Source organism: Taeniopygia guttata, chromosome 2, assembly GCF_048771995.1.
Source record: "Taeniopygia guttata chromosome 2, bTaeGut7.mat, whole genome shotgun sequence".
In the NCBI taxonomy this organism is placed as follows: domain Eukaryota; kingdom Metazoa; phylum Chordata; class Aves; order Passeriformes; family Estrildidae; genus Taeniopygia; species Taeniopygia guttata.
This window is the reverse complement of record NC_133026.1, coordinates 138,006,435-138,020,700: the sequence shown is the minus strand read 5'-3', so window position 1 is coordinate 138,020,700 and position 14,266 is coordinate 138,006,435. Positions and strand designations below refer to the sequence as shown.

The 14,266-nt window shown below is 42.6% G+C and overlaps 1 protein-coding gene across 1 annotated transcript in view; it reads left to right on the top strand.

Moving 5' to 3' along the window:
- Window positions 1-11,156, top strand: part of SAMD12 (sterile alpha motif domain containing 12) — a 167,381-nt gene extending 156,225 nt beyond the window's left edge. The window contains 1 exon segment of the mRNA NM_001245248.1: window positions 10,206-11,156. Coding sequence (NP_001232177.1) covers window positions 10,206-10,228 — 23 coding nt within the window. The 3' untranslated portion in view covers window positions 10,229-11,156.
- Window positions 11,157-14,266: the final 3,110 nt, after the last annotated feature.

Genomic DNA, 14,266 nt, shown 5'->3' with positions numbered 1-14,266 from the left:
TTCAGGGCTCTTATCCCTCACTAGAATCGATATGGTTCTTGATATCAGTAGAAATGTAAGCATTAAATCTGCTAATCCTGAACATTGTGGTACCTACACTTCACATGCTAATTGGAAGTTGTAACAATCAAATTAGGCATGCAGTTGCAATTCCTGCCACCTCTTGTTTGCCATTTAATTGGTGGATAACTACTCTGAGCTCATCATTCAGCTTTCTTGGTAATCAGAGAAGAGAGGAGCTGCCAAGGAATCATTTATCCATTATGACAAGTAGGTAGGTGGGTCACTCTCAAAGGGCCCCGTCTTTCTCCACTGCTTGTGGAAGAAGCCCAGATAACAGTGTAGGCTGGTTGCCTGTCTAGGATAAGTAGAATCTGTTTGTTCAGCCACCCCACCAACTTCAGAGCCAAGTGAGCTGGTGCTCTGCACAGCAAATTGCTTCTCATAGCTCAGCACAGGCAGGGATGGACTCTCCCATCCCACTCCTGTCTGTGTTTTGTATTTATCTGGGGTTCCAGTCTGCAATTATGCGTGGAAATACCCAGTTGGCTTTAATCAGACTATCTGCAGAAGTTAAAGTGAATCATCTCAGAAATCCACACACGCTTTATTTATTTGCATCTCTAACCTTAAAGACAAACTTCCAGGTGGGAGAGAGATATGCTGTATGTCTTTTTTTTTATGCTGTTCCAGTTTGTGCAGAACAATTACGTATTTATTTAACTAGACAGCAAAGGGAATTCTAGTGATCTGTGATATGGTAGATAAGACCTTTGCGTTAACCACTGAGATGCTGCTCTGCTGCATATTTCACTTTCTTGCATCCATCAGTGCATCCTGTTATGTTCTACAAGCAAAGAATCTGAATGATGAATGAAAGTATTTTTCCTGGTATGACATTTAGCCCCAAACCCTTATCTTTAAAATGTAACAGTGCTCTTCTGTCTGACTTCTAAAGGTCAATTTCTACCTGGTACTGAATTATTTTCTACCACCAAGTACATTGGTCCCATCCTTGATTTACACTGGGTATGCTCTGCTACAGCACCTGAGAGTGTGTCCCAGCCCTGGGTGCTGGATGCCCAGCCTGACCAGTGATGGTGGCACACGAGGGTGGGGATGGGGCCTGGTCTTCCTTGGGAAGGAAACAGGGCAACGTGGAGAATTCCAGCAGGTCCTGCAAACTGTCCCACAGGTTGATACCACTTTGCTGGCAAAGGAAGAGATTACACAGCATTTTGCTTGGGATGTCAGCAACCACACACAGCATCATCTCCACAGCATATGGTGTGGTCTGTCACCATTTGTATACATTTCTGTGCAATCATCTTTTCAGGAACATGTGCAGGATTCAAAAAGAGAGAGAAGAATATGCAGGTGCTTTGGATAGCCTCCAAATTAAAATGATAGGAAATGGGCAAATCAGAGTAAAGCACAACTTGCAGCCAGTCAAAGAATCCCTGTGCTGAACAGGAGCTTCCCAAAACCCTGGATGACTGAATAGCTCATGCATTCTAAACACTGGCTTGCTTTGTTTTATACATGTCAAGTTTCCACAACTGACTTACTTGCTTGGCTCTGTGGTCAGTAGACTTAGACTTACTTAGACTTCATGCATGACTTAAGAACTTTTTTGATGCAAACTGCCCATCCTTTGTTTATCAAGCCCTTCTGCCAAGGCAGAAGCATTACTGGTATTTAGGATCTCCTCTGGGAATGCATCCAGATCCAGTCTTAGTAATCACCATGAGGACTCTTCAAATGTGGTAACTCATTGTGATCACTGTAGTTCACTTTCCAGCTGTTTAGACAGAGACATGAAGCCTGATGTGCAGAGGGAGAGCCCACTCTGCTGCCTTGACACAGCATCAGTTGTGGGGTAGAAGAGGATCCCTGCCTTGGGTAGGACCTGCCCTCTCTGCAGCTCTCCCTTGATCCTGCAGCTGGGAGGAGACTGGGTGCCTTCTATTTGATTTTATTTTTAAAGCAGCAGTGGTGTATGCATCATGCTAATTGTTGTGTAGACCTTTCTGAGGATGCCTGGGAAAACTTGGTCATAATCAGATTGATGAGGCTAAAATAGCAGCTGCTTTTTTTCCTGTACAACCCTGGGGTTTTGGAGGGCCATGATGGATTATTAACATTGATGGTCCAGCTACTTCACTTTCAGATAGTAAAGTACAATTTTGAGATAAAATCAGACTTTGGGCCATATTAGGAAAAGGCATCATTGGCATTCTGGAGTATGTATTCCAGAAGCTTCCTCAAACCTCCTTTCCTCAGGAGCCCCACATGGCTCTGACAGCCTGAAGCACTTGTGGCTGGAGACAGGAGCTGACAGACAGCACCAGTGCAGCCTTGTAACTCTCTTTGTACTTAACTAGGAACTGCAAAATAAGGCCATGTCTTCTAACTGAGGTATTTTGAAATTCAGGCCTTTTTTGGTGACATGTTTAGACACTGTGTTCATGGGAACAGCAATAATTATCTTCCAGATGGAGGTTGGACATTGTGCATTAAATGAGGTGGTGGGGCACATGCTGAACTGCAAGAATAAAGCAAGTACCAAATGGTACCAAAATGCTCTTTGTCTTCATTCTGTCTGTTAGGTGCTCAGAGCACTGCAAGGTCCTGGAGAAAACAGTGATAACACAATGTGATAATACGGGTATATATTGATTAATTCCTGCAAAAAGCTAAACAAATTTACTTGTTCAGCTAACTAAGGGCTAGGGACTGGTTTTGTAGGTTTCACAATGTGTTTTTGTTTTGTTGTGTGGTAAATGTGTGTGTGCATGTGTGCAGTCCTTTGGTGGTTTTAGTAGGTATAATTTCCCTTTTTGCTTGGCTAATCACAGAATGGAAATTTTCATTTTAGGGAATCTCACAGTGAATATCTCCCTAAAGATGGATAGTTTGTTCCACCTATTAATCCTGTATAAGCTCTGCATAACCAGTGAGGGAGTTGTAGCTCCAGAGAGTTTCCAAACCCTTTTGCTATTATATTTCCATTTTCCAGTGAAATCTTTAGTTTCATCTGATTGTGTTTCTTAATGTGTATTTCACTGAGGATCCTAAAGCAAGTAATATGCTGATCTAATGCACAGAACTGATAATGCACAGGATAATTCCCAATTGCTGCTGCATGCATATGAGCAGAGCAGAGTAGGCTTGAAAGTGTGCTGCAGAATCTGCAGAAAAAAGGCAAATACAGGTTCCAGCTGGTGATCAGAGCAGCCACCAAACTACTGGGGACTGTGTGGTTAAGAACCTTACGTGCATGCTGAAGATACTACTAAAGCTATGTCTTCTTTGAATTCACTCAGTTTGTGCAGTTCCTGGAGCTTCATTTTAAAACCCAGTCTGTCGAGGTGAAAGCAATAGGAATGCAAAGACTCACAATGCAGTGCAAATAGCTGTGCAGAGCCACAGCGTGGGGAATGCCATTCATCTGTGACAGCCTTTTTCACTTCCTGCAGAGCACCCCAGAAGAACTTGGGAGACCAAGAACTGATTACAGCCAGGCAGAGAGAAAGATGCATAAAGTCAGCAATCTCACATGCATTTTCAGTTTCAGACAGCACCAGATAGGACTACTGGACTCCTTAGCATCACATTCCTTTAAATCTTTGCTTGCTACAATTTGTGTTTCTTGAGCAGAATGCTTCAGGACAGCCAGTTCACTGTCCACAGTCATAGGTAGCTGTGCAGTAGAACAAGAGACTTTTTTGAAAGAACCTATAAGCATTAAGTAAGCAGTTGCTTATAATTTTTCAAAATATTTTAACTGCTTGTTAGTTCAAGGATATCATCATAATCTGTTTATGCAATTGTTTTTCTGTTTTCTTTGAGTGTTTGCAGCAGCTGGTGGGTGGTGGGGTGTATGAGGCATCTTGAGTTGAGATGAAAGAACCACTTTGAAAGAAGAAAGAATCTCTCCTAGGATTTTTCCTGATTTTTGAACCAAACTTCTAAGCTTGGGAAATTTTTACAAGCTGGTTAGGCACAGGCATAGAAAGGACATTATTTCTTGGGACAGATTTTTGTCCTGAGGTTTTCAGATTACACTGTAAAATCAAGTTCAAAAGATTGAAAAGTCATTTAAGATATTTTTCAAAACAAGGCTAGAGTGTGAGCTTGAGCACTTTAGAGAGTTGTCCACCAAGAACTCTGATTTTTGAAGGAAAGGGCAAAGAACCAAAATTCCTGCATAAATCATCTGCAAAGAGAATCAATGTGTCCTCATTTTGCTTAACCTAGTAAAGTTGCTGGGATATTTGCTTTGGTAAGGAAGCTGGGGTTGTGTGTGACTCATAAAGAGACTTTTGGCTAATCTGACTATTTGATAGCTTTGAATAGCTTAGTAAAACACATTTTGGACAACTACATTTTCAGCCCATTCTGTGTGAACCAACTGTGTTCCACAGAGCAGCTGCAATAACCTCTGACTAATTGTCTTTTCAGAAGGTTACCTGCTGAGAGCATCTGCCACAACATCCATTCTCCCAGAAATGTTTCATCTCAGAATTGCCTGATGCAGGCTGGAGAGCCCAGCATCACAGGCAAGAAGGGAGTGATCTCTTGAGACAGCACACAGAGGATGGGGTTTGCCTGACCCTGATAATGTTCATCATATATCTTAAAACTCAGAGCATCCTGTCTAAACTGCTTTGAAAGGCACCCTGAAGCCTTGCTTGAGATGAGATGTGCCATTGATCTGGACAGCACATCTGGGAGTGAGCCAGGATCCCACATACCCACGTACACGCTGTGCCTGAGCAGGCTGTCCCAAGCTGTGTTCCAGCTGCCCCCTCCAAGCCCTTGTCTGGGCCTGGAACATCAGTGAGCAGTGTAGCAATACATAAATAACACCAAGGAGTTTATTGCTTGTAATGTCATTCTTTTCCCTAGATCTCATGTGGGAATATTTATTCAGGAGCGTTTTTATGGTGATGGTATCAACAGATATTAAAGCTCTATCCAGGAGGATTAAGTGTACCTGCTTATGGGAGCAAGTTGTCCAGAAGAAGAAAAAGAAACCTGAATTTATCCTAGCAGAAATAGCAATTAATATGTCAGCTGCTGTTTGTTTTAAGGACTCTTACTCTTGGAGTCTTGTGATGATACATCAATGTCCCTGATCATTTCAACAAAAAATATTGTTTCATGGTTGGGTTTTACAGTTAATGACAAATATGTCCTAACTCTCCCCTAAAAAAGCAGGTGTGAAGGGAAGACAACATTTGATTCTACATATTTTTGGCTTTTACAGTTATTTTGCATGGACTCATTAAAGAATATCAAACATTTAGGATTAGGATTACTATGTTAGATGCTGTAGGTGTTGTGCTCACAGGCCCACTTTTTCTGTCAAAGGTGCTCCAAAATCAAAATCTTAATTTCTTGCTTGGCAATCAAATTAAAAATACAAAGTAAGAAGAGACTTCCTTCCTAAAAATTGGCAGTTTTATCAAAAAGCATCCACATGTTTGTGTTCTCTCAGCTGCTGGGTGTTGCATTCAGTCCCTAGATTATTGTGCCACTGTTTAACACAGGCTGCTAGGCTGTGGCACTGTGTCTGCAGCCCTGAGGCTTGGACTTGCAGTCTGTGTGAGCCAGGGCTGCTGATATGAGAGGAGGGGTTAGTGGGTGGATGGAGGGGCTGGGGGGCACTGCTTTGCCACCCACTGTTGCTGGCTCCACACATGCAATTGTTTGAGGTAACCTTGGATCTCTGGCATTGCTGACTCTGGTTATCAGAGACCTGTTACATAGTGAGGATGTGCAGCAGGAGCTGCATTTACCTGCAGGTTAAAAAGCCAGTGCTGTTCTCCACCCAGAGCAGGAATGGGATGGGTTTGTGATAGAGTGAAACCAAATGCAGGTACAACTTCACTGAAGTACAGGGGCAAATGTTTCCTGTTCCTGCCAAGGCTGCCCCATGGCAGCGCTTCCCAGCCCCTGCCAAGTCTCCTTCCACCATGGTGACAGACTGGTATCAGCAGCTCCCCAAGGTGGTACTTTCATTTTACCTGAGACTTGAACTTCCATGAGCCTTACAGAGAGGTCTCATTCTCTCACACCTCGGTGTTGATAATAATTCAATGCACAATAAAGAAAAGGGTAAATCTATGAGTGGGCTGCCAGGAATTTTCTTTTATCAGTATCCAAAACTCTTCAGTGGTAATGGTATCTGTTGGGGGCCCCAGAGCTGGACACACACACCATCTGGAGTACTGTGTCCAGCTCTGGAGTCCCCAGTAAAAGAAGGACATGGACCTGTTGGAATGAGTTCAGAGGAGTCCAGAATCACTAAATTGATCATGGGGCTAAAACACCTTCCCATGAAGGCTGGCTGAGCTGGGGCTGTTCAGCCTGGAAAAGAAGAGGCTCCAGGGAGACCTTATAGCACCTTCCATTACCTTAAAGGGAGTTACAGTGAGGCTAGAGAGGGGCTTTCCACAATGGTGTAACAGGACAAGGAGCCTTAAACTGAAAAGAGCAGGTTTAGATAAGGTTTTAGGAAGATGTTCTGTACTGTGAGGGTGGTGAGGCCCTGGCACAGGTTGCACAGAAAAGCTGTGGCTGTGCCATCCACAGCAGTGTCCAAGGTCAGGCTGGATGGGGCTCTGAGTAACCTGGTCTAGTGGAAGGTTCCCTGCCCATGGCAGGGGAATGGAACTAGATGATCTTCAGGGTCCCTCCCAACCCCAATCATTTGACAGTTATATGAACTCTAATTAGTTAATAGCAAGATGCAACAAATCAGCAGTAATGTACAGCATATTAAAATGTCTCAAGTGGCATGAGACATGTGAAGTGAGATATGTATGTCCTTTCTAACACAGAAATAAATATTTCTAAATGAAGCTGAATGCAGTTTTTCACAGACTCCAAGGAATAGATGGTAGAAAGATGTTTGGAAATAGACATTTTTCATTATAATCCTGCATTTGAAATGTGCTGACTTTAGAAATATGATATAAAATTAGTTCCAGGAGAGTAAACCTAGCAAAGATAATAGATGCTTGTTTTCTTTATTAGAATCCCTCAATTATGGAAATGTGGCAAATAGGTAATACCTCTAGGTTGAGTATAATTAACATGTGTTTAAAATTAATCTAAAATATGTCTCTTTCTCAGACAAAACTCACACAGCACAGATACTCAAAAACTGAAATACATCTGTGGCTTTGAAATGATAGTTGTTTTCCTACATCAGCTTACTGAAAATGTCATGTGAGATTAGATCTGTTCACTGTTGTGTTGGTAAGCATAGACACCTCCTGCAAAGGACTGTCTTTGTTTTCAGAGCTTAATGTCTCAGGAAGGGTTTTCAAAAGCAACTACTCATTTGTGATATCTTTTTATAAAGATCTTTACTTTCAGTAAACACTGGATATGTACTGTTATAAAACCAAGGTACTTAGAGGAGCCTCCAGCTAGGCACAAAAAATTATGCAGGTAATGAGGAAGAATAGGTGCTTCTAAAGCCCTGTCCTCAAAAGACAAAGTGAGAAGAAACAGGCTGGATGACCATTAAAGCCTGAGTGTACTTGCTCTAAATGCAGAGCTTGGCAGAACCACTGCTGTCTGCTTGCTCAGTGTCACCACTTGTACCCAGACCCTCTGCATGGCTCGAAGTGGTTGTGCTCCCTCTGTGGTGTGGATGGAGCTCAGGTTGGGATCAGTTCCATTTCTCCTCATTCATGGGTTTCTGTCTGAAGGGCCAGATGGCTCATTTCAAACTTAAGTACAAATACAAGCTAATGACTGAGACAATGGGGATGATTGGGGAATTTCAGCATGAGTGCAGTCCTGAGGCCTGACCTGATATAATTAGCCAGTTTACCCATTTTATTTTAGTCTTCCAGCTCTGTGGCTGAGCAAGGTATTTTCCATTGCTCGGGAGAGCTTTTGAAATTTTCCCTTCTTTGCAGCAGATGAGCTCAAAGAAAGAGAGACAGGCCTTTGTGAGACAGGCTTGTCTCCACAGATGCTACTCAGATGGGAGACATCCTCTAAATCACCTGAAATCAAATACTTTTGAGATTAAGTACCTGTTTGCTGCTCTCCAATTTTAAAACCTCCCCACAGATTTGCCTTTTGTCTTGAAAATTGCTTATGTCACCATTGCTTTCTTTTCTGTCTTGGGGGATACAGTCAGTTATCTCTCTAGACCAGCTGAAGGCTCAGAACCTTCCTATACGTTCTTCCATGGTGTGAAACCAGTTGCTGGGTCTGAAATGTGTGCCATTCTCAGGCCACTATTGATGTGGGCATCTCATGTAGCAGATGACAGTAGGTAGTGTTGGGAACATTACCCTAGAAAACCTGGAGGATAAAAGCAAAGCAGCTATAAAAACAGAAATCAAGAGTAGCACTGTAATCAGGTAAATATGCCCACATTAGGAAGGAAATAATTAAGGAAACTGGATTTTACTCTATTTCATAGGGCATATTTACACTCAGGGATCAAGTCCTCATGGCAGGGAGTGGGTGGTTTTTTTGGTCTTGTGCAATACCTACTGATTTATCATCCCATACTTTCTGTGCTCAATCAGACCTTCATGCCCACTGCTACAAGAGCTTGGGGTTGGTAGAGACAAATATGGGCAAAATGACAGCTTGGCAGGGCCAGGCAGCCCACACCCCACAGAGAAGAGCCTACCAGGAATGATTTTGAAGGCGTGAGAAGCAGGAATCCACTGCCAGCCTGAGTTTCAGCTGATGTGAATGCTGCCTTGGCAGCATCAGTATCCTGTTACCTTCACAGTTAGGAATCTGGCCCCCAAACCCCAACAATCCAGCTCTTCCCTCACATACAGACACATGCATTCATGAAATAAACAGGATGTGGAAAGGGTGCAAAACCCGTTCTGGTGAGTCCCATCCCAGCACTGCCATGGTCAGAGATCTGATCTGTAAAATAGGTGATGGGTGAGGGCTGTGTGACGGACAAAGCTGCATCCCAAAATATTTTTGTGGTAGCCTTGGCAGTGCTGGGTTAATGCTTTGACTCAATGATCATAAAGGTCTTTTCCAACCTAAATGATTCTGTGATTCCATGAAATAATATGGTGAACTTGTCTCTGCATGTCTCCTCAGCCCCAGAAGTTTGAGCCTGTGATGGGTTTACAAGCATTTATGTGCTACACACTGAATTAACAACTGACTGTGCTTCAGCATGAGCAGCTCTGCACAGGCACTCATCTCCTGCTCAGAAAGGCAGAACAAGAAGCACAAATCCCCTTCAGAAAATGTACAAGCTTAAAAATATTTCGGTTGGAAGAGGCTTCAGGAGATGGCTCCAGTAAACTGTGGTCAAAGCAGGGCCACATCAAGTTGTGTAGGGATTCATCTGGTTGAGCTGCAGGTATCTGTGTAGGTGAAGGTCCCTCAGCCTGCTGAGGCAACTTGGTCCAAAGGGTAACCACCCTCACTTGGAAGATTATTTTTTCCCTTGCATCTAACTGGAATATCTCTTGTTGCTTCTTTTGTCAATTGCCTCTTGTCCTTTTGTTGTGCTTCTCAAAGAAGAGCTTGGGTGAAGGGGAGGAGAAGATACAAATAACCTCCACATTCTCTTCCTTTATGGTGTGATGGCTGTACACCTCTGCAGGGGCTTTCGGGCAGAGAATAGCAGCCACCAACTCTGGGTGTGCTGTACTGCTTAGCAGGGGAAAGAGAAACTCTGCAACCTCCTCATTATCTTATGGGGTCTGAAGTGGGGAATTATATGGGAGAGCTGTTTTCTATGCACCAGTGGCCAGTTCTTACCATCTTAGCCAGCAGAAAGGGTGCAGGAACATCAAATACTACTTTGGCAGAGCCTTTCCAGCTTTTGGCTATCAAGCCTCTTGTAGGTGATGCAAATCCAACCAAACAGAAGAGCCCTGCTCTCTGGGACTCAGACTACAAGAAGAATAAGCAGTGCTTTCACATGAGGCAATAAAATTCAAGTAGGATTTGTTAAATCATGCAAATGATTGCTAGTCTGCACTTTATCTAAGGAATGGATTAAGAGTTTTTTGGTTGGTGAGTAAAGTTGATTAAAAAAGTTCTAGGGTCACAATATATATTCTAGGAGTGCATTTACTAAGCTCAAACCTGACTTTTTTCATTTTAGTTGAAATGCATGATAATTTCTTTGCTCTGTCCTATACTCACGGTCTTGTTTTGGATTTTTATTTTGTTTCTCACAGCCCCAGCAGAGAGCTCTCCGTAAACATTTCCAGCCTCTAAAGCTGCTGTCCTGCCACTTGATATGAAAGTGAATTTTCCTTCATGAAAAAAACACAATTAATGGCGCTGCCAGAAGATGACCATGGAGGATTGAAGACAAACTTGAAGTAAAATCAGCCCACTCAGCTGATACATTCTGGGGAGACCTGGTTTGCTGTGGAGTAAATATGTGGTGCAAAATATCCAAAATATCTAATTTGTTGAAAACAGTCACTGACAGACCTTTAGCTGGAAAATTTCTTCCAGTCTTCATCACTGTGCATAACTTTTGAGTTCCCTTTAGGGGACTGTCTATGCCCTTCACTAGAAGTCCTGTTATAGCATGGCAACTACTGGATTCTTTTATTATGTATGCAGATGGCATGATGTTTTAGGAAAAACTTACAACAATTCTCCAATCTCAGTGGATATGTTCACAATATTACACCCTGATAGGAATGTAAACGTCTTGTATGTGTTAGTTTTGCAGTCTAATGGTATTCTGTTAAACAATATCAGCACTTCATATGTGCTTTTCTCACAGAAGTAGCACAGTCCATATATATATATAATGGTCCTTTTTCAAAATACTGAGGATATGTTTCAGTGTTTGTGCTGAGACTGCATCCAAACTGAAGCCCAGTACTAGCATCCCTTCACTGATTCACAGTAGGTTGTGTAGATAGATTTGCACGTGGCAGAGATGTGACTTCTTTTTTCATGACTTAAGAGAACAGCTGTCACAGAGGTAGCCAAGAGAAGGGTATACTCTGTGTCTGCTCTCCCTCTCACGCACCAAATGTCAAAGGGTCCTGTTTCTGGTGTGCCAGTGTGTTTTCTAACTCAGTGAGGGAGAGGCAAGGGAGAGAGCCTTTCTCAGACATGTATGTGACCCTGGGTTTGGTCTGCAATAAAACCAGAGTAAACTGGAAGAATTCAGGTTCTTTATGCTGGCCACCACTTATGTTTTGGGCAGGGCTGGGAAATTGTAGTCCAAACCAAACTCTCTAAAAAGGTAAAGTGTAAGACTATACTTCTAAGGAGCAAGACACTCCCTTTGGAGAGGGCAGATTCTTCATTAACTTTTTCCACTTTCTACTCAAAAGAGTATTTTGGTAGGAACTGGGAATAAGCAAATGGTTCCAATAAGCCTTTCAATATACTGTAGCAGGCTCATGACTGTTGCATTCAACCTGAACGTTGTTTTTTGTTCAGTCTCTGAATGGCTGACCTCATCACTGGTTGTATCACAGCTGGCTGTGGTACTGTTTCTTCCATGGGGACTCAGTGGAATTAGTGTCTATCCCTCACATCAGGACCTTCTTGGCATACTCTTTATAATGAACTGATGTCATCAACACACTGAGGGGGCTTACCTCTTTGTTCCTTCTTTCTTTAAAATTAAAAGGAGCTTTTTTGTGTACTTAAAGACTGTCACTCTCTCCAGCCTGAGTAGAGTTGCTGTTAGCATTTATTCCAAACTCTGGGTGAGAGAATGCTGTGTGAAGATGCAGTGATGGAGAGAATGTGCAGTTAGAGTAAGTCACAGGCACCTTTCTGGAGGAAGCTCCTGTGTTATAATTCTTAAAAATTATTGTGCAGTTCATTGCTAGAGGATGGAAGGTCAACCACTGAGGGTGTCTGTACAACAAACAGATAATTATCTGCATGGTTTCATTTTTTTTTCAGATGGTTATGGGCTTAGGTTTCAGCTCTCCACCCATCTCAGATTCAGCACAGTGGATACTTCTATAGCACTCAGTGCAAACGCAAAATATTTTTACTGGTGACAAAGATTTTCAGAAGTTGCTAATGATTTTTAATAGTTAGGGTCTTGCCATGGATCCTCAAATGGAGCTCCCAAGAATTACAGAGTAGTAAGCTTCTACATTCTCTTTCTGAAAATCCTGGTCCCTAATTTCAAATTAATTGGTGTAAAAATTCTCCTTAAAACATAAGGATCTTTGCCAATTGCAACATTTGCACTTTTTAGAGCTTTTCATAGGGTTGCAGGTTGGAATCTGATACCAATAGAGCCGGCCATGTGCATGGCACAGGTCCACTGTAAGCTTCAGCAAATTTTACAGCTCTTTCTGCTACAGGTTTTAAAAACGCACTCTGACAACTGACATCGATTTCATGTTGGTAAAGCAATTAAAAACAAAATACTTTGATTGATATGTTAAATTAAAAAGAGAATGCTATACTTCTATAGTAGGAGTTCTCTTATTTTACTACCCGATGAAAAAATCCAGAATAATTTGAATTATAAAAGAAGAGTTTATCAGAGAGTGTTATCTTAAAAGGGTGTATGAGAAAAAGTTGCGTTAGGCAGAGAGCCACTCGAAGCTTTTTTTGTATCAATGTTAGTTTTGAACATCTTCCAGTTTATGGGCATGAATTTAGATGTGTGCACTTATCCTGTTAAAACAGTTTGTTTTAAAAGCTTCCCAGGATTTTAGCTATGGTGACCTAGAAAAGCAGTGTTATAGGCCCTGAGAAATGTGAAAATCAAGTCCAGACCCTTGAGTAGCCAGACTTGGAGAGATGTCTGCTGTAGGTGCCTATCGGACAAACCTCCCTTGAAGCTGGTGTAGGTCTCCATCCTGCAGCCAGCCTATGCATGTGGATAACTGCAAGCATAGCTCCCCTGAGCCCCGTGACACTTCTCACGTGTGTAACTGTCTGCCAGAGCCATAAGGAAATAACTGTACTTTTTGGCTTGTATTTAACTATTCATTGTGTTTGAATTTTTTTAATCACTGTTATTCTCCCAAAGTAGGCCATGCTTCCTCAGGGATATTTATGAAATTGTTCTACATCTCCTGAACAACTATCTGGATCCCAGCGTATTCCTCTGAAAACTTTTTAATATAAATAAACATGTGGGAGAGATCTTTGTTCTTATGAATGGGGGCAGGTACTGTGTTCTCGGAAAGGCTGTTGAGTGCAGACAATCAAGTCTATTGCATTTTTTATGCTGAACACCTTATAAATACCAGACATATCCGCTTTTGCCTGGGTCGCAGAAACAGTTCAGGGGAAAGAATGCTTTATCTCTAGTCAATAAATCATTTATGTTGAGAGTGCCAAAGACCAAGTCAACATGAAAGGGAGCAAATAAGTTATTCCGGCAAAGGAAGCGAATTTAAATATGCTCAGAGCCATTAGTTCGCTGTGAAAGAGTGGAAGACTAATGCTATTTTCATAAAGCAGCCATTATCAGCCTGTGGAGATGGATAAATTCATAAAGGCTGTGCTGCTGTTACATTGATCCCCAGTTATTATCTCTGAGACAAGGCAGGGTTGTGACCAGGACCCTGTTCCTGTGCAGACCTGCAGCTTTCCTCCCAGCCCGGAGCCTTGTCCTGCTGCCACGCTCACCTGGTTTCTCTGTGTCCGGGCTCAGCATCAGAGCCCGCTAAGAATCCCTGTCAGAGCTCAGCCATTCCGACTGCTTCACACTGTGAGAGGGCCTCTGCTAGAAACCTGAAGGAATTGCTCACCCCAGAGAGCACGCTGCAGCTGAGATCAGCCTTTGCACCCTTTTGTCCCTCACTCTTTTTATCTGGGTGGCTTTCTGTGCCTGAACACCTGCCATGCATTCTGCTAAGGGAAAAGCAACCTTCCGAGAGGGGAGTTTGGAAAAGCTCCATGAGCTCTTTGGTTTGCTTGTCCAGAGGTGTGGCAGTGCTGTACCAGTGAATCCACCCCTCCCTGTCTCTTCCTTAGGGTAAGTGTTGTCACTCAACTGCAGCTGCAATGTCATTGAGGAAATGAAACTATTAAAAATAACAAAATTCTAGGCTTGCCCTGAATTTTCAGAAGACCCCATGCCAGACCTGGGCCAACCTCCATAGGCACTACTCCATTGCAGGCTCCAGAGATGTGTTGATTAGCGCCAGCCAAGGAGACATCACTGAGGTGGCATTTTTTTGTGATCACTAAAATGAACCTCCCTCCACCTGCCACAAAGCCAAAAGATCTGCATTATTCAAAATAAAGCAAAGTAAAACCCTGCATCTTTCACATTGGTCCCCTT